The sequence below is a fragment of the Fukomys damarensis genome, unplaced genomic scaffold, assembly GCF_012274545.1.
Source record: "Fukomys damarensis isolate Sample0158 unplaced genomic scaffold, DMR_v1.0_HiC HiC_scaffold_13, whole genome shotgun sequence".
NCBI classification, from domain to species: Eukaryota; Metazoa; Chordata; class Mammalia; order Rodentia; family Bathyergidae; genus Fukomys; species Fukomys damarensis.
In genome coordinates, this window is record NW_022900925.1 from 10,105,269 (window position 1) to 10,125,227 (window position 19,959).

Consider the following 19,959-nt stretch of genomic DNA (forward strand, 5'->3'; position numbering starts at 1 on the left):
GGCATTTCTATCCATTTTAGGTGTCGTCTAGGTCATATGACAAACATCCTGGAAGACACGTAGGCATCAGAGTGACCATACTGCACATATTGAGGTCCTCAATACCTTAGCTTTGGTGTTACCAGTAGGCTCGCTCTTGGGAAACTAAAATAAAGCCTGCTTGATACTCGGTCTCTATTTTTACTATTGTGATTTAGAAGTGACATATTTTAAGTTAGGTTTGGTATATAGTAAGTCCCGACTTACAAATGAGTTCCATTCTGGGAGAAAGTTTGTTAATCCAGATATGTTTAGAAGTCTATGACAAAGTGAGTCTTATATACCTGTGCCACAAACATGTAGTGTAAAGCATTAAAAAAACCAAACACAGCCACCAGGCGTGGTGGCGCACACCTGTCATCCCAGCACTCGGGAGGCTGAGACAGGAGGATTGCTGTGAGCTCAAGACCAGCCTGGGCTACATAGTGAGTTCCAGATCAGTCTCAACTACATGAGACCCTGTCTCAAAAAAACAAATAAAAAAAACCAGCCAGGTGTGATGGTGCACACCTGTCGTCCCAGGAGGCGGGAGGATCACCATGAGTTTGAGGCCAGCCTGGGCTACATAGAGAGTTCAGGGCTAGTTTGAAATGCGTAGCAAGACCCTGTTTCCAAAGCACACAAATACAGTAAGTCCCTGACTACTACTGTACACTAAGCAAACTGACAATGTCTGGCAGACACAGGTGCTACTTCTGTGATTTGTTTGCATCTACAAGTGTTTAGAATGCCAGATCCTTTCGTATCTGTGAAAGTTCACAACTCAAATGTTTGTCAGTGGGGGACTTACTATAGTCAGTTGTGGCACAGCAGGGGACACTTATGAGACTGCATATCCCAGAGGGAAGAGGTCAGCATACTGACCGAGGGAAGGGGGAAGCCATCTGGACACATGCTCAGCCCACAGATGGGAACAAAGGACGGAAGGAAGTGAACTCAAGCCTTTATTGGGGTACAGAGTGTTAGCTGTTTGCTTGGGTTCCACATAACAGGGTGGGATTGATTAATTTGAAGGAAGCACAAGTCTAAGGCAGGTAACTCAAGAGTTACATTTTGGGTTCACCAACTTTTAAGTTTTTTAGTTCTAGGGGTCGAACTCAAGTCCTTGCAACTGCCAGGCAGGTGTGGTGTCACTGAGCTACATCCCTGGCCCTGGGTTCACCAAGTTTAAAGTAGAAGAGAGCTGGGCATGGTCGTGCACACCTGTAATGCCTGTACTCAGTGAGCCTGGACTATATGGGGAGTTCAAACTCAGCCTGGGATACATAGTGAGACTCTGTCTCAACAAAACAAAAAATAAAGCAAAAGTGAGGGAGTCAAGTGGCTCAGGGTCTAGACTTTACCTAGAACATGTAACTGAGTGGGGAAAGGTCCTCAGAATGCACAGGCCAAGGGTGACACAACAGGGACAGAAAAATACATGGGAAGTCAGTGGCTGGGGATGTAACTCAGTGATAGAGTGCTTGCCTAGTATGTGCAAGGCCCTGGCTTTGATCCCTAGCACCACACACACACAAAAGTGGCTTCCAAGACTGTATTAATATGAATGAGTTACGATAATTCTTGAACATTGTGTCAGATTTTCTGAACATCTCTGCAAGTTTGTGAAAAGGAAAGCTAAGAGAGATTCTATGTTATGCAGCTATGACCTGGGTAAGCTGTGAATAAAATTCTCTAATTCACAACACTAATTTTTTTTTTTCTGTGAACCAAGAAGTTCAAATTTCAGCAGTGAAAACAGACCCTTTAAAAATCAGTTGAAGCTGGGCGTGGTGGTGTACACCTGTAATCTTAACAATCTGGGAGGCTGAAACATGAAGATCACAAGTTCAAGCCTAGCCCTGGCAAACTAGATGTTTAGTGAGACCATATCTCAAATCATTTGCTAGTCAAGCATGGTAGTAGTGCACATCTGTAATCCCAGGATTTGTGAGGCTGAGGCAGGAGGACTGAGAGTTTGATGCCAGCCTGGGCTACATATGGAGACCTCAGTACCTCAGTGTTAGTACCAGCTCCAGAAAAAAAAAAAAAAAGTCATTTGATGCTGGGTGTGGTGGCACGTGCCTATAATCCCAGCATTTGGGAGGCTGAGGCAGGAGGATCACCCTGAGTTCGAGGACAGCCTGAACTGTTTTTCTCAAGAAACAAAACAAGGTCATTTGATGCAGTATGTTCAGACTTACAAGTAGAAGTAGACTTGTTTTGCTTTTGGGGACTGGCAAGACTTCAGTCAATTTGCTAGGTTTTGGCATGACTAGGAATTCAACAGAAAAAAAGGAAGATCCTATTTGTAACAAGTTGAGAGGAAACAGGATAACCTGGGCCCGGGAATGAGTGGGCAGGCAGGAAATTACCAAATGCAGTAAGGTGCGGCTTGCACTGGGCAGAAAGGTCTCAAATATTTTGCTATTTAAAAAGGACAGGGGTTTACCTTAGCTGCAATGCATCTGCTTGACAAGTGCAAGGTCTTGAGTTTGATTCCTGGTACAAAATTTTTTTCGCAAAAAAATTGTTCAGGAGTTTAAAAAGGGGTGGGGGGAGCTCCTGAACCAAGGGTGAGTTACTTTGAATTCTCTTTTTTTCACATTCTGCGTCCGAGCTATCATCGTCATGTAGTCATGTTGGTTCAAGTGCACATCTGGAAACTGAACATTTATCACCACCAACACTGCTGTCACCCTGGTCTCTCTAATCCAAGCCATCATCACACTACCTAGACTGTGTTAAGGACTTCCTCCCTTGCCAGGGTGGTGCACACCTGTAATCCCAGCACTCAGAGCTACATAGAGAGACCCTATCTCAAAAATCAAAAACAAGGGCTGGGGATTTAGCTTAGTGGTGCCTTGCCTGTCAGCAAGCTTAAGGTCCTGAGTTTGACCCCTAGTGCTGGAGGAAAAAAGGAATCTTCTCTTTTGCCTATTTACAGCCTACTTGTCTTACTTTCTTGTTTCAGAGACACAATATTCAGCATCCACAATTGAAGAGGAAAAGGTTTATTTTGGCTCACAGTTTATAGAGGTTTCAGTCCACAGTCCTCTGGCTCCAAGGCAGGGCAGCGTGGCAGAGGGGCACAGAGGAGGCCTGCTCACGGCATGACAGGAAGGAAGCAGACAGCCGATCAAGGGAGGAGGGAGACAGACAGACCTTTCCAGGCCACGCCCCACTGACCGGCTTTCTCCAACCAGGCTTCACTTCCCAACACCACACGGCTATAAATTTATCAGTGGACTAATGCACTGGTGATTATCACACCCCCATGATCCAATTACTTCGCAATAGCCCCACCTATGAATGCACGAGGCTTGGGGGTGGGGCATGGTGACCCGTGCCTATAATCCCAGAACTCAGGAGGCTGAGGCAGGAGGATAGCTGTGAGTTCAAGGCCAGCCTAGGCTATATAGTGAGTTAAAGGCTAGTCTGAACTATGTAGCAATACCCCCCAAAATATACAGCATTCTGTCCTTGGATCCCAAAAGACTCATGCACATCCTTTTATGCAAAATGCATTTTTTAGTCTATCTCTGAGAGTTGCCAAAGTCTTAACAGTTTCGGCATTGCTGAAAAGTCCAAATCCAGGGATTCCTCTTGAGATTTAAGGCAAACTCTTAGCTGTGAGCCCCTGTACAAATGAAAAGAAAGTTGTAAGTACTATTGACATACAAAGGCACGGGCTAAACATTCCCATTCCAAAAGGGAAAAATAGGAAGGAAAAAGGTAATGGGACCAAAGCAAGGCCAACATCCAGCAGAGCAAACATTAAATCCTGTATCCATGTCCAGCAATAGAGGTAACGTGAACTCCAAAGAGCCTGGGTGGTCCTGCCCTTACAGCACTGGCAGTGGTTGCAGCCTTCGTGGCCTCTCTCTTGAGCTAGCTTTGCTCATTCTTTCCTCAGAGGATCCATATTCCTGGCTTCTCTAGACTTCTGGGGTCTCCACTGCACCTTTGCCTTCACACTCACAGCTTTACACACTGCCTAAATTTTCAGGGGCATACTGCCTGGATTCCCAGGCCTTCTTATGAAATCTGGGTAGACGCCTCCCTGACCCCACAACTCTTGCATTCTGCATGATTATCATGACCCATGATCCAATTACCTTCCAAAAGTCCCACATATGAGCATGTGAGGCTTTGGGGGACATTTAGATATAAAGCATAACACTACTCTTGACAAAGCAGCCTGAAAGAGAGATCCTTCTAACACAGTAATCTTCAGCCTGGGCTGCATATTGAAATCTAGAGAATTCTCAAAAAGTTCCTTTGTCTGAACAATTTACCCCAAAGAAAAACTTAATTGATATGAAGTGGTACACAGACAGAGGCAGTTCTTAAAATATCTCAGATGATTCTACATTTGTCCAGGATTGAGAACTACTATTTTGGTGCCCAAGTCTCCTATTTCTTCTCTGTCTAAACATTCTACCACTTCTCATCTCAGAGTATAGTCTGATGGTCTTCAAAGGCTGTATATGATCCAGCCTCCTTTGTCCTCTCTACCCTCCCTTCATTAACTTAGTTCAGCCTCACTGGTCTCCTTTTTACTCATTGAACACACTTTTGTCAAAAAGACCTTTGACCTTGTTGTTCCTGTGTTACCTCTGCCTAAAATGATGTTCAACTACTGAACGCAATATTCTTCATTGTTCAGTCTCTTGTCTCCTTTGTTTTTGCTCAACTTTTCAGTGAGACTCTATTAGCTGGTTCTCTTTAAAACTGCAAATACAGCCTGGCATGGTGGCATACATCTGTAATCCCATCTGCTAGGGAGGCTGAGGCAGGAGGATCTCGTAAGCCCAGGAGTTCAAGGCAACTGTGGGCAACACAGTAAGACTGCATCTAAAAAGCCAGGTGTGGTGGCGCATGCCTGTAATCCCAGCACTCGGGAGGCTGAGGTAGGAGGATCGCTGTGAGTTAAGAGACCAGCCTGGGCTACATAGTGAGTTCCAGGTCAATCTCAACTACATAGCGAGACCCTGTCTCAAAAAACCAAAACCAAACAAACAAAAAAGACTGCATCTAAAAAACAAAAAAACCACAAACCCAAGCTGGACATATAGGTCAGTGGTAGAATGTTTGCCTAGCACGTGGAAGGCCTTGGGTGCTATTCCCAGCACTGAAGGGAGAAAAAAAAAATGATAAAATTGTACCTTCCCACCATTCTCTGATTTCCTTGTCCTGTTCTGTCATCATTACACTTACCACCCTCTGACGTCTCATCTATTTTACCTATTATATGTGTCTTCACTAGCACATTTGCCAAGGAGGTCAGGAATTTGTTTCTTTTTAAAAATGGTTATATAGAGCCAGGTGGGGTGGGCTGGACTGTAATCCCAGCATTCAGGAGGCTGAGGCAGAAGGATTGTCAGGAGTTTGAGGCCAGCCTAGGCTACACAGGGAGTTCAGAGCTAGCCTGAACTACAAAACAAGACTTCCATCTCATCTCACCCCCTATTATATATTCCTATCACCTCAAATGCTGTCTGGCATGCAGTAGGTACTCACTAAACCTTTGTTGGATTTCTGAATGTTTCTGTTTTAGTGGAAGCTGGCTCAAGGTTTGAGCCATGTAGAGTCTGAGGCATGGGGAAAGGCCAGCATTTGGATCTGGTGCAGATGATGACTAAAGCTGTGGAAGGGACTAAGCAGTCCCAGGAACATGGACATGGGGGCAGGAGGTCCTCAAACCTACTTTTCTCGATTTTTTTTTTTTGTGTGTGTGTGACAGTCTTGTGAAGTCAAGTTGTCCTGGCTGGGCTTGAACTTTGATCCTCCTGCCTCAGCCTAGACTGCTGGGATTACAGGCATGCATCATCCTGTCCAGCTTCCCATACTATCTTGATGGGTGATACTTGCATCTGACTGGCTACTAGAAAGACATCTGAGGTCATTCTGGACTCCTTGTCTTCACATCTCACCCCTTCCAAGTTCTGTACTAATGTCTATGTATCTTTGAACCGGTTAACTCTGCACCTCCGGGACCACAGCTATCTTTTCCAGCAGACTAGGTCTACCGACCCAACCTGAGCACCTCAGTTGCTCAAACCACTATGGACCTCCCTGGGCTCAGGACGAAGACCCAGGAGGCAGGCCAACCAACTCCTCTCCAGAAGTTTTTGCTGACCAAGCTTCCTCCTGGGGCCTCCTGAGACTCATTTCATGAGCATTATTGACACCGTATGTGGCCTGTCACCCACGTGGCTGGGGGCACTTGAAAGAAACACAGTAATTTTGAGGTGCCTGCGTAGGTCACCGATGCGTCAGGAAGAGTTTAGAAGACTGTGAGGTCGCCCTAGAGAGGTAGGAAAAGCCAGGAGTCAGTCCAGGAAGCCAACCAGTGTGAAGCGTGTTCCGCTGCGTCAGCAAGGCCCAAAACGCCCTTGGGAGGAGGAGCCCAGGGTCTGGTGCAGTTGGTTCGCAGGAGCTCAGCGTAGCGGCCTGGGCTTCCACCTAGGGGCGCCCAGCAGGGGCCGTAGATCTGGGGTTTGGCAGGATGCGTCGCCCAGGAGCTTTCGGCTTCTGCAGCCGGAGCGGAAGGGGCGGGGACGGCAGCAACACCCAGGGGCGCTAAGTCCCTGGTCCGCGGTTCCCAGAGAGGCGTTCTTGTCTCTGCGCATAGGGGCGGGGTCCGGCCCCGGCCCCGCCTCCACGAGCTCCAGGGAGTCTCGGAGTGCGTGGTCCCCGAGTTATTCTGGGGGCTTCAGGTGAGCCGGGGCGTACTGGGGTCAGGAGGACCTCCTTCGAAGTCATGCAGTCGGGCTGACCGCGGGTCCATCTGTCCTGCTGTCCGCCGACAGCTGCCTCCGAGGAGAATGGGAGAACAAAGGGAGGGGGCGGTTCTGTGGCCCCGGAGGAAATCCAGGGTCCCAGGTACCCGGCCCTGCCCGCTGACACTTTCGGTTTCTCCCCGAGCCTTAGGCGCCGCCCAAGAGACCCTGGGCTGGCGCCGGGCGCAGCTGGCTCTCCTCGTTTGCCTGTCCGTCTTTGTCTGTCTCTGTCTGTCTGGCTGTCCCCGAGCTTGCCTCCACTTCCACAACTAAGTCGCCTGAGCACCGACATCCACCCAACCCGGCCTCTGTCCCTCTCATGGCAGGTAAGCGGGGCCTACGCGGGGGGGGGGGTCTCCGTTATCCCCCCCACGGCCTTGGGTGCTGGGTGTGAAACACATCCTCTAGGAATGTGCTCAGACTGGCTGGCTGCTTGGGGCCCTCCCTTCCTTTCCTCCTGGGAGCCGCCGCCCTGCTCCCCTGCCCCATCCTTCTCCACCCTTCCCACGTGTTCCGCGGGGTCTGTGGGAGAAATAAGGGGATGAGGCCACAGGTACCTTTCTAATTTGCCCCTGCCCCCGACAGGTTACTTACCCCCTAAAGGCTACGCTCCTTCGCCCCCACCTCCCTACCCTGTGACCACGGGGTACCCGGAGCCCGCGCTGCATCCTGGGCCCCCGCCCGCCCAGGTGCCCGCCCAGGTGCCTCCCCCTGCACCTGGTTTCTCTCTCTTCCCTTCACCGGCCCCGGTGGCCCCCGGGCCTCCTGCCCCCTTCTTGCCACTGCCAGGGGTGCCTTCTGGCCTCGAATTCCTGGCACAGGTAAGTGGCAGGGAGGGTGTCGGGAGGGTACTTGGGAGCTCAGGTGGGCCAGTTGATGTCAGCTCTCCCTCTGCTCTTCTCAGATTGATCAGATCTTGATTCATCAGAAGGCTGAGCGAGTGGAAAGTAAGTTAAATTCAGAATCTTCGGGGCCTCATTACCCTGGCAGAGATGGTGGGCTTCTGGGTGGGCAAGGCACCTAGGCCTCAGTATGTCACTCCCGACAGCGTTCCTAGGTTGGGAGACCTGTAACCGGTATGAACTGCGCTCAGGGGCCGGGCAGCCCCTTGGCCAGGCGGCTGAGGAGAGCAACTGCTGTGCCCGCCTGTGCTGTGGTGCCCGCCGGCCACTTCGTGTCCGCCTGGCGGACCCCGGGGACCGTGAAGTGCTACGCCTGATCCGTCCACTGCACTGTGGCTGCCTCTGCTGTCCCTGCGGTCTCCAGGAGGTGGGCTGGGAGCCTTGGGGTACAAAGAGGCTGCCTCACAGGACCGAGGAGGTGGGCCTTGATGGGGCAGGGCCTGGAATGAGGTGTGGCTTTAGTGGCAGTGGGCAGATAGGGAATGGCAGGTTTAGTGAGGGGATGGGTAGATAGAAGGTAATGAATGCAGATAGTGCCAGGATCAGTGAGAACTTGGTCAGAGTGCATGGGCTCAGCAGCGACCTGTGTGCCTCCCACTCTAGATGGAAGTACAGGCTCCACCAGGCACCACCATTGGCCATATTCTACAGACCTGGCATCCCTTCCTCCCTAAGTTCTCCATCCAAGATGCTGATCGGCAGACAGTCCTGCGAGTGGTGGGACCTTGCTGGACTTGTGGCTGTGGCACAGACACCAACTTTGAGGTATCGGGCATAAACGGGAGATTCTTGGAATCTTCATAAACCAAGATGGCGGCTTCCATGAGGCAGGATGGCTTGACTAAGGTCAAGACACTGAGGTCATCAATCCAAATCCATTTGACTTCTACCACACTTACAATTTTCTCTTCAGAAATGGGGTGGTCTCCTGGTCTTACAAAAGCATAGCAAAAAGGATTTCATCTTCAAAAACAATGTTGATCATTACCTACAGCCCTGGGTTAGAGGGAAATATCTGACCCATCCAACCTGAAGTCCAAATGATATTCTTCTTCTCTATCACCAATCGATCCTTAAGAACACAAGTGATAAGAGTTTCAGGTTGAGGCCCGAGAAATACTTTGGTTTCTAAAGACAGAGACAGTTTACAGATGTTAGGGTTCTTTAAGGGATAATTCCTTGTACAGATAAGAGAGAAGCAACAGTAGGCCTGCCAGCACTTCTGATAAAGTACTTTACCTAAGATTACTTTTAAAAAGTGAGTCACCTGGCTAGTCAGAGGGAAATTCTATGATGGAAACGAGTTGGGAAGGAGATAACTATGTAATCTCTATATAGAAATGTATAGATTATGGATTCTCAGTGGGCCAGTGTCCCTTTTACACAATTATGAATGGTCCATATGGAGGCTGTACTCTCAGGACTGTAGGGCTGGCTAGAACAGGCCCTGCTCAACCTGGGACAGGGCTGCAGGAGGTGCCTCCAAGCTGTAGGACAGTGGAGGAAGGGGATGGACAGGATATTAAAGGAAATTGCTCTGGTCCTAGTCACCAGATACTGGGCATTAAAAAAGGACCAGGAAGTCACTATGAGTTACCACCCACATCAGCAGAGCCTGTTGTTGCTGAGCTCAGAGAGGTTAGTGAAAATCATGGTCCTCAGAGGCACCTTCCTGCAATCAATAGATTTGGACCCACTCTAGATGAGACTCATGTGCAGCGCTGGACAGGGCATGCCTGCCCCTACTTTACAGACTAGAGAAAAGTCATCCTTTTGGCAGACATAGCCATCTAAGAGCTTGCCTGGCTGGTGAAGTGTAGCCAGGATTTTGTCAGCTTCCTTTGCTCTCTCAGCCAGGCTTCTCTGTGCAAGGTACAGACTCTACCAACCATGGGTACCAGGGACATTACTAATCAAAGCAATAACCAGCCATACACAAAGGGGATTTGACTATATCATGTTTCTGTTTCTCCTACTACTATCCAGTTATGTCATAAATGGCCTTTGGAGAACAGATATGAATTTGAGCCCTGATTTTTGCTATATACTTGCAAAATACTTCTAATGTAGGGTGCCTCAGTTTCTCCAGCTGTCACATGGAAACTCAAGGCTGTGAGGATTCATTGGGTATAGAACTTGTACAGTTCATACATGGTGACTATGGGAGTGGGACTGGAAGCAGGTGAAATGGGTTGCATCCTCCCCAGTTGGCGTCTTCTTTCCTCCCAACAGGTGAAGACCAGGGATGAATCCCGCAGTGTAGGCCGTATCAGCAAGCAGTGGGGGGGGCTGCTGCGAGAAGCCCTCACGGACGCTGATGACTTTGGCCTACAATTTCCTCTGGATCTGGACATGAGGGTGAAGGCTGTGCTGCTAGGGGCCACATTCCTCATTGTGAGTTGGCCCCTGTTCCTCCCTTCCTGCCACTCCTTGGTTGTCACTTGATGTTTTGTGCATCTCCTAGCCTCTTGCTAGGAAAAGATTAGGGACAGATATTACGGGGTTGGTGGGTCAAGACCTAGGCGGGCCCAGTCAGACTGTTGACAGTACCCTTCCTTCAGGACTACATGTTCTTCGAGAAGCGAGGAGGTGCTGGGCCCTCTGCCATCACCAGTTAGAGGACGCCTCAGGTTGAAGAGACCATCCCCTCAACCAGAATTCAAGATGGTCACTTGCTCTGGCCTGGCCCCTCCTCAGAGGCAGCCCCTTTCCTCCATGTACACTGCAGGGGACAGAAAGGGGTTCCTCAGAGGCTGTGGGCCATGATGCCCCACCCTGCCCTCTCCCCTGGCCTCCTTCACCTGTGGCCCCACAGAAGGGTATGTATGAGAGCCCTTTCCTGCTGCCTCCCAGCGGTCCCTCTGCACAAAGGTATATCGGCTTTCAAATTTCCCTGCCCACCCCCACCGCCTTCCAGGGTCTCTGCATTGGAGAGGGACCTTTGGAACCCAGGACTTCAATTTTACCACAGGGTTAGTGGGGGAAGGGCAAGTAGCACCAAAGATGGCAAAAATTCCTGCCTTTCCTGTGCATCAGCCTGGTCAAGAGTTCAGCCTCAGACCATAGCACTTTGAGGGGATTCCTACTTCCCCACTAACAGCTGTAAAGACTGGGCCCTAGTGCCAACTTGCTTTCTCCCTAGGGCCCCGCCCCGCAGCTGGTGCTTGCTGCAGCTTCCTGTGCCTTACTTAACCACCCCTCCCTTCCCTTGCCTTAGGAAGGAGGCTGCATCTTTTTTTTTTTTTTTTTCCTTTTTATTGAGTTTATTGGTACATTCTAGGTATACAGTACAGTTACATTCATTACTGGGATCTTGTACCTCTACATGACAGGTCTTGGTTCTCATTTTTTCCCCTTGTCCCTGCCCTCACTTCACCTGCTCCTCAAGGCTGCATCTTTGTATGTTATATTCATATAAAGTTTGTAACTTTTTGAACATTTGAAGATGTATGTAATAGGGGAGGGTAGAAGAGTTGGTGTGGAAGAACAAAAAGGGAACTTTGTGAGCTGGGGTGGGCTTGGCCATCTCATAATCCATGTTACTAGGAATCAAATGTCCTTGAGTCCAAGAGGGTAATTTTCATCACCTATGGCAGCCCTGGCCTAAACCAAGGCAATTTAGGCCATGTGTCCCACGTTGATATGGCTACTTCCATCATCTAAGATGGGTGCCCATAGAGTCCAGTGAGGTAACAAATGGCAATCCAGGATGGCTGTTCCCGTTGTCTAGTATAACCACTTGATCAGTGACTGTAGTGAGTAGACGCTTCCTCTGGATATGCTATATTGCAGCTCTTTTCCTTCAGGTCTTCCTCTTATGTGATAATGTGATGAAGATTAGGTCCTTCTTGTCCCAGCCAAGAATTCTTAGGCCCTTCGAGGCAAGGGACAGGGTAGGGGGAGATCTCATCAGTGTCCAACTCTGGGCTTCCCTGGTACTTCCTGTATCTGCCAGTAGCAAGTGGCATCTTCTGAGTTGGGAAAACCTGATCTTAACCCTGTCGAGGGTTTATTCTGGTTCTGCTTGCTCCCACATGGCTAGGCTCCGAGAGATTCAGGTGGTCTGTGCTGGTGTCTGTGTCCAAGGAAGTAGAGCTCAGGACCGGGCCAGGACATAGCGGCTGGCAGCTGAGAGATCCCACTGATAACGCTCTAGAATGCGCCGGCAGTCAGCTCTGGACCAGCTACTTAGATGGAAGAGCTGTTCTACCTAGGAGAGTAAGGGGGAGGGCAGTTGACTTCTGTCCCAAGTGACAGGAACAGAAGAAGAAGGAGTCTGGGAAAAGGGTCTGGCTTTACCTTGAGGTTCTGGATGGCAGAAACCACATCTCCCCCTGTGGTTCTTAGTGCTGCCTGACACTCCTGGTGGGTAACTCCATGCACATTTAGCTCCACCTTCGGTGAACAAAGCCTCACTCAGGCCCTTGCCCCATCTCTAGGCCTTTCTGGACACCTGCCCATCGCAGTGAGGCCTCACTCACCTCCATAATCCTCCTCTGCCACTCAGGGTCAGGGAAGAGGCCGCCAGAGGGGACAGTGGCTTTCCTGGCTCCAGGTGTGTTGATGTGGTGATTAAGTAGAGGTTCTTTTTTGGGTCTGGGAGGCCTGTCTCTGGGGGGCTGGCTGGGCTGAGAAGAAGTAGAGGTAACAGGTGGGCGTGGAGGCAGGCCTTGGAGTCCTGAGGGCACAGCTCTGGCATGTCGAAGTTCAGGGGGGCTTGAACCACCCCCAGTGGGGCGAGGGCCCAGGGACAGAACTGACTCTAGACTCTTGGAAATGCCTGTAGAATTGAGAAAGAAACAACATGAGAGGAGGCCCTGGTGCTAGGTCCCATTTTTTCCTGCTTTCTGTCCTATTCTGTGCTGAGCTAGATGGTTTTACAAGAATTTCCAGGTGAGCTAGCTGACCCTGTCCTTGGGGTGGCCCTTGTGTTAAGTGGGACAATAAGACAGATATAGAAATGGCCATCAAGACTTAGGTAGCAAGCAAGAAAGAAAATGAGATAAAAGGGGGAAAAAAAAAAGACTTAGAAGCTTGCCATGTGTAGTAATGGTGCAAACCTGTAATCCCAACTACTCAGGAAACTGAGGCAGAAGGATTGCAAGTTCAAGGCAACTTACTGAGATTCTACCTCAAAAATAACAAACTGGGAATGCAGCTCAGTGGTAGAGGACCCTGATTTCGATCCACAGCAGTGAAAAAAAAGAAGAGGAGGAGGAAGAGGAAAAGAAAGAAAAAGAAAGAAAGAAAGAGAGAGACATAAACATCTGATGGCCCAAACTCAGGCCAGAGTGGGAATGAGAACATGCTGTCCACTGGGGTAAGCAGGGAGCTTTGAATCTCTTGAGATCTTAATGTATAGCTTGGGTACCTACAGGCAGGAGCTGGAGGAAGGAAATCATATATGCAGAGCTATGGATTCAAAATGGGCATAATTGGAGGGTTGTTATTGAGCTGTGACACTGGAGTCTTACTGTACCAACCTTTCATCCTCTGCAGGGGCACCTTCCTTCTCTGGCCCTGTGCTAGAGGTAGATCCCAAGGCTTTTCCTTCTCTCTGTCTCTGTCAAGAGAATGATTCAGTTCATCCTCCACCCCTCAAACACATATCATAGTTCCATCCCAAAGAAACTGGACCTCCAGGCATGCTGTGTCCCAGGGTAGAAGCTACAGCTGAGAGGCAAGTCCAGTTTCCCCTCCAGGTTTGCCCCATCCTATCCTAAGCTTCTCTTCAAGAGAAGTTGATGGACTTGGACAGTCCCCCCACCATAGCTCTGTCCTTAACCCTTTCAATTCCTCACCCATCTATGTTCCCCCGGCATCGCTCTCCCCGAGCAGGGGAGCTTCTATGGGCTGGACGGGTGGCTGAGGAGCCTCCCAAGTCTGCAAGCGTCACTGCTGAGGCTGGGAAGCTGCCCACTTTGAAGGTGCGGCCATTCTGTCCCTTCCAGGTTGTGGAGTCAGGACTGTGGGAAGAGAACTAGTGAAGAGGGCAAGAGCACAAGGGAGAATAGAAGGTGGGTTCAGGCCACATTCAGCTTAGCATGCTATGTGCCTTGTGGTTGCTTCTGCCTGGAGGAAGGGAAGTGGTTTTTTTTTCCCAACACAAAAGGGCTCTATGGACAGTCAGGGCTCTAGAAGGGATGCCAGGACTGCACTGGAGCTCAGGACTCAGAGGGGAGAAGACACAGAAGACTGGAGTTCAAGGAGTTGGGGAGGAGAGGAGTTTGGGAATCAAAGATTGGGAGAGTGGCCTCCCCTGTGGATTTGGTGGGGGGCATGAGACTGTTACCTTCCCTCAATGATGGTGACAGAGTCACCAGGCTCCATCTGCAAAGCTCCTGGTTCTGTGACATCCCTCACACAACGTCCCTGAGAAGGCCAGGCCTGTGGAGACAGGAGGAAAGGCTGGGCTTTCAAAAAGCCCAAGTTAGAAGGGTAGTATGGGAGCAGGGAAGAAAGGAGACTGCCTTTTTGTTTTGTTTTGTTTTTTGAGACAGGGTCTCACTATGTAGTTGAGACTGACCTGGAACTCACTATGTAGCTGAGGCTGGTCTCGAGGTCTCGAACTCACAGCGATCCTCCTGCCTCAGCCTCCTGAGTACTGGGATTATAGGCATGCACTACCACGCCCAGCAAGGAGACCTCCTTTTGTATACATACCAGTAAACCCATGGTAGGTATGTTCTCTGTGCTGGGCCCCAATGGGACTGTCCTTGTCTCACAGTTGTAATCTACTGGGAGAGGCCTACCTAGATCCCATGCCAAGCTGAACATAGCCCAAGATTTGGGGAATAACAAAGGAGGGCCCTTTACCTATGGGGACCAAAGGGAGAGCTATCCTGTTTACAGCTTTTACTCTGCATCCTGGCCTCTAAAGTTTGCCTCCCAAGCACCTCTGGAAATTCCCATGCCTCTCCAGTACCATTTCCTTAACCCTCACCCAGACCTTTTCTTTTTATTTTATTTTCCCCATGCTATCCAGGATCAAACTCAGGACCTTATGCTTCCCAGGCAGGCAAAGCATGACTGAGCTACATCCCTGGCCCTAGACCTCTCGTTCTTGCTTTTGCTTTATAATCAGTGTCAGTAGGATCTCTCAAAACTATTCTTGGACCAGGCTACAGTAAAATAACATGTAATGTCCACTTTTAATCCCCTGCTCAACATCTTTCTACAACACTCAAGTGCCCCTGAAGTGAAGACTAAACTTTACTAGTACAGCCATTTAGGGAACAGCTCTTGAAGTCATATTAACTGGTGCTAATCTCATTTCCTCCACTTACTCTGTGATTTTTAGGAAAGTCACTACTGTTCCATCTGTTAGATGGGGGAAAAAAGTAATTACCTTATGGGGTTATTGAGAGGACTAAATGAACAGATAGACGTAGGATGTCTACAAAGCCCTTAATACAGAGCCTCACACAGGGCAGGTGCTCTGTGTGGGAGCTGTGGTTCCTGACATGCCCTAGAAACCCTCCATGATGCAGCCCTGCTTACCTGTGCAGCCTCATTACTTCCATTTCCCTTCCCACACAAACTTCTCTCTGTTACACACCCACGGGGACCTACTGCTTTCTCCTCTGTGCCCCTTTCTGGCCCAGACACACACCCAGCCCTTCAGCCTGCCTAAGTGTAGCCCCTAGCTGCCTTCCCAGGGATCTGAGCTTCTGAAGGGACTGAATCTGTTTTGTTCACTGCTGGGTCCCAGAGCCCAGCACAGGTATCTGGATATCTTAATCTTATACAGGGAACCCTGGGGGGAAGTGAAGATGGGGAGGGGGGAAGAAATCCTATATGTGTCTGGGGAGGAGCTGGGGATCCCTACCTCTTGGAGCAGCTCCTCCAAGTAGGAAAAGCTAGGTCTGTCCTCAGGATGGGGAGCCCAACAGCGCAAGGCGATAGAGTAGAGGGCTCTGGAGCAGAGTGAAGGCTTCGGTAGCCGGGATCGATCCTTCTCCAGTAGCTGCAGGATGAGGTATGGCGGGACCCCGGCCCAGGGCTCCTCACCCCCAGAGAACATCTCCCACAGCGTCACCCCAAACATCCATACATCGGAGGCTGAGGAGAAGGCTCCTTGGCGCAGGCTCTCTGGGGCACACCTGTGGAAGTGGAAGCTGAAGGGGTCTGGATGTATGTCCCAGAGCGCCCCACCCCGTGTGCCCCATCAGTCTCTGAGCCCCTTGAGACGCGGGTCTCTCAGTTCCCAGCCTCCTTTGGAAGCCAACCCTCTGCAGGCTGCTACAGCCCCTACAGCCCGTTTGAGCCGACCACCCGCCACGCCCACCCTCACCAGGCAAAAGGGATGGGGCGTGGACCGCCCATGACATAACGGCCCCGGGCACCGCCCAGCGGCCGCACCAGCCCAAAGTCCGCCACCTTGATACTGCGCGGTGACGTCAGCAGCAGGTTTCGTGTAGCGAGGTCCCGGTGCACTAGCCCTCGGGTCCCCAAGTATGACATGGCCCCTGCCAACTGCCGAAGGAAGAGGCAGAGCAGAGTCACGGGTAGCGGGGGCATTGGTGCCGGGGCCCTCAGGCGCGCATGCAGAGAGCCCAGTGGCGCCAGCTCCATCACCTGCAAGAAGCACAGAACCGTGTGAGCCTTGGTCTGACCCTACAGCACCTTCCTGCCGCACACCAGGCCTCGCTCAGACTGTTTGGGGAGCCAGCGTCCAGATCTGCTCACCATCTGTAGAGGCTGACCCAGTACCAAGCCATGCAGACGCAGCACATGTGGGTGCTCCAAGTTCATCATGACGGACACCTCTCTCAGGAAGTCTCCCAGCTCTGTGCCTACGGGGCCTTCAGGATCTACTCGGAGGGACTTGACAGCCACTGGGATCTGGTGATTGAGGGAAGCACCATCAGGCCAGCCTGTGAATAGCCATGCGAAGGCCAAAGGACATAAAGAATGCAGGGGGCAGTTTTGCAAGTCCTCTGCATACTCACACTCTGGCCACTGGGCAGCACCCACAGTCCTCGATGTACCACACCAAAGCAGCCTGAACCCAGCAGCTCCCCTCTGCACACAGCACCCTCTGGGATCAAACACTTGAGTCCCCCTTCTGGCTCAGGGAGGCTTGGAGGGTTGTCTGAGGGTGGGATGGTCTCCTTTTGCTCAGGGGCAAAACCCCCAAGGATCTAAAGAGGAGTGGGGGAAAAAAATAAAAGAGGAGTGGGAACTCAGGTGCAAAGAACCTTGCAGAGTCCCCCGCCCCTGCTACTTACCTCACCCCATTCTCAAGCCTAAATTGGCCATTGAAACCCTTCAAAAATCACCACTGCCACCACTACCACATACCTTGTAGACCCAGTTCTTAGACTTGACCCCCGAACGGTGCCTCTTGAGAGCTTCAGCTAGTCTGCGTTGGGCTAGGAGAGGCCAGAGTCAAAGGATTGGGATAGAGGTAGGGATAAGATAGGATGCAGAGAGATTTACAGGCAAGAGAATTGAGGCATGGGGCTGGCAACTGACAGGCTGGGAAGGAGTGACCAGGGCCTTAGAGCAAGAGTTCCTCACCGGGTCGGCCCATGCCTATGCAGTCCAGGTCCTCAGGCCTTACAAAGTCAAAATGCTCTGGTCGAGTGACATTAAGTTCTTCAAGGATAGGCTGATAAAACTGGGCCAGCTGGATGTTCCGGAGCAGCTGTAGTAGCCATGGGGAACCGGCCTCAGGGAGCATGTCTGGAGAAGGACCCATAACAATGACGGTACTCTGCTTCAGATGTAATGCCTAGGGTAGGCACCTAAGACACTCAGACACCAGAAACAGGCTCTCCAGTGCTACCCTCTACCCATCAGAAACAGGCACAGCGGGAGGAACACATCAGAAAGAACTCTGCCATTCACTTACACAAATTCTGAATAAGATGCTCCTCAACCCCAAGGCTCCAGATACCCTATCCCCACCCACTGAGAAACCCGCTTCCCTAATACCTGAGATTCCAGAATACTTCGGTGACTACAGGATCCAGGTACGCCACTGACCACACCCCAGAGATAATGTCCCATACCCTTAGGATACCCAGATATACTGTTACATGTGCTCATTCATATACACCTTATATCCACACCCCATACACAAGACATTTTTGCCTCCCACCCACACAGGAGATGCCTAGATATGCTAACCATACCATATCTCAGAAATGTGGGTACACACTCATGAAGGTACACTGACTCTCATATACTGCTATAAATCCACAGATTTGTTGCCAAACTTGCCTGAGACATCCACATACTATCCTCCCAAATCAGATTCCAGTGTGGTGCCACAAAATGTCTAGGCTTACTGCCATACCCACTCACATACACACACTTGAACGAGGCAGTTTGCTGCCTCCCCACACCAAAGATACCCCACATGTCTGAGAGACCAAGGGCCACATAAACACATACAACTCACAAGACATCAAAGTACAGTGCCCCTACATACTGAAATTATACAGCCATACTGCCCCTCACCCCAGCGACACTCAGGGTGTTGGCCTTTTAGACGCCCAAGTCAGGCATTTGTGATGGGCCAAGTGTAGGCCATTGCTAAGCTCAGCTACTGCCCCCAGAGCCACCAAAGCTGCCAAATGCGCAGTTCCTGCACACCCACCTGAACTCAGCCCAGCACACCTGCCGCATTCAGTCTAACTCTACTTCAAGGCTGCGCCACCAGGCTTGAAGTAAAATTCTAGGGCTAGGCGCCCTGGATACTGACTGCCCTGTCCGTACACCTGTTCTCCCCACCACCACCGCCATGACCCTTTAGTTAAGCGAAGTGGAAGCACAGAACCCCAGGCTAGGTAGGCACACTTGGCAACCCCGAGGCTGGGTCCACCTGGCAATTCCGGAGGAGTTGGGTGCGGAGGAACGCCCGGGGCCTGAAAGATCCAGCATTGAAGGTCAGAGGCGAAGTGCAGCAGAACCGAGACGGCGGGAAGACCGGAGGAAGAAAGGAGAGGAGGTCCAGCACCCCGCGGACGGACCCCGATGACCGTTCGGTCCGCCTGCCCCAGCCGGGGGTCCCTGCTAGTAGTTGCGGGCCCTCACCTGGCGAAGGCGGAAGTGGCGGCTGCGGGGCCGCCCAGGTTGCCAGCAATAAATCCGGAGAAGGGCGGGACCGAGGCCGCGGAAGGTGGGTCCCGCTGCTGGCCCAGGACCGTAGGGCCGCGCCCCCTAATCCCTGGAGGCACAAAATGAGAGTGGCAGGAGCAGCTGGTCGCTCCTCCTTTCGGCAAGCTAGATTGGCCTTCCTCGCACCTTTTTTCCAGCTTTCTCCAAAGAACTTTCCACCCTTCCCTGGACTTCCTCTTGTGGGTCCTGTCGCCCATAGGCTTTCTCTCCATTCCTTCCTTTCTCTCAACCAGGATCCACCCTAAGTGAGTAAGCACTGGCCAGAGATACCCTGCCCCGACTCTGGGAATGTAGGCAGAAAAGAACACGGCTCGGCCCTGCTGTGGGAGACTGCGCCCTAACACGCTGCAACCTAGAACACAGGGGTGCTGATATTGGTCCAGAAGTTGCCAAACATCTGGCCTGCTCTGTCTGGTTGAGCATAGCAGCTGCTGTCACCTGCATCCCTGGGAGGGAAAGCACTTCTTTATTGGTAAACAACAGGATGTTCCAGCATATTCAATAGGAAAGTCTTTTTACTGCAGTTCTAAATGAATTGTCTTCTTGCCAGTTCTCTTGCCCTCCAACCAGGCCAGCTCAGCACACTATAATTGTTTCCTCTGTGTCTGTTCACATTGTGAACTCCACAGGATAGGGGCAGAGCCTGTCTTATTTATCTTTGTATTCTAAGTGTCTAGGACAAGATAGGCACAGTATAGTCTAGGCACAATGCAATTGTAAAGAAATCTGCTCAGCACAATGTGTAGGTTTGCATGTCTGTAATCCAGAACTTTAAGAGGCTGAGTTGGGAGGATTACAATTTCAAGCCCAGTCTGGGCAATTTAGTGGCTTAGAAAGATTGTGTCTCAAAACAAAACAAAAATTAAAAGTTCTGAGGATGTAGCTCAACAGTAGAGCCCTTGCCTAGTATGTGCAAAACCCAAGGTTAACATCAATAACACCTAAAATAAAGTCTGATTGCATCTGGTGGTTTTTGTAGATTATCTGTCATCATCCTCTCTTTTAAGATGTGGTGTTTTATATTTTTTTATAATGTGTCTAGATATCAATTCCTTTCTCTTTATTTCTCTCACTATGTTGTGTTTCCTATGCATATGACTTCACATTCTTTTTTTTTTTTTTTTTTT

At 50.5% G+C, this 19,959-nt stretch overlaps 2 protein-coding genes across 6 annotated transcripts; one reads left to right on the forward strand and one right to left on the reverse strand.

The window, feature by feature from the left end:
* The first annotated feature begins 6,659 nt into the window (after positions 1 to 6,659).
* Positions 6,660 to 10,963, forward strand: Plscr3 (phospholipid scramblase 3). Of its 3 annotated transcripts, none has more exons than XM_033762814.1 (8): positions 6,660 to 6,740; positions 6,949 to 7,129; positions 7,389 to 7,624; positions 7,708 to 7,750; positions 7,852 to 8,123; positions 8,309 to 8,470; positions 9,938 to 10,099; positions 10,267 to 10,963. In XM_033762814.1, the coding sequence occupies exons 2-8, from the start codon at positions 7,123 to 7,125 to the stop codon at positions 10,321 to 10,323; spliced, it is 939 nt and encodes a 312-aa protein (XP_033618705.1). In that variant the 5' UTR covers positions 6,660 to 6,740; positions 6,949 to 7,122; the 3' UTR covers positions 10,324 to 10,963. The 3 variants fall into 3 exon arrangements, with proteins under 3 accessions (XP_033618705.1, XP_033618704.1, XP_010613147.1); XM_033762813.1 differs by having other exon boundaries at positions 6,955 to 7,129; XM_010614845.3 differs by having other exon boundaries at positions 6,955 to 7,129; positions 7,852 to 8,072.
* Positions 10,964 to 11,295: 332 nt separating this feature from the next.
* Tnk1 (tyrosine kinase non receptor 1) lies at positions 11,296 to 18,814 on the reverse strand. 3 transcript variants are annotated; one of them, XM_010614843.2, is made up of 13 exons: positions 18,749 to 18,814; positions 17,228 to 17,392; positions 17,009 to 17,079; positions 16,657 to 16,848; positions 16,394 to 16,549; positions 15,999 to 16,282; positions 15,534 to 15,807; positions 13,998 to 14,092; positions 13,507 to 13,671; positions 13,189 to 13,268; positions 12,187 to 12,485; positions 12,005 to 12,100; positions 11,296 to 11,915 (listed from the first exon to the last, which is right to left on the reverse strand). In XM_010614843.2, the coding sequence occupies exons 2-13, from the start codon at positions 17,388 to 17,390 to the stop codon at positions 11,802 to 11,804; spliced, it is 1,989 nt and encodes a 662-aa protein (XP_010613145.1). In that variant the 5' UTR covers positions 17,391 to 17,392; positions 18,749 to 18,814; the 3' UTR covers positions 11,296 to 11,801. The 3 variants fall into 3 exon arrangements, with proteins under 3 accessions (XP_010613145.1, XP_010613144.1, XP_010613146.1); XM_010614842.2 differs by having other exon boundaries at positions 18,537 to 18,808; XM_010614844.2 differs by lacking the exon at positions 18,749 to 18,814 and adding an exon at positions 18,312 to 18,527.
* Between the last annotated feature and the right edge of the window lie 1,145 nt (positions 18,815 to 19,959).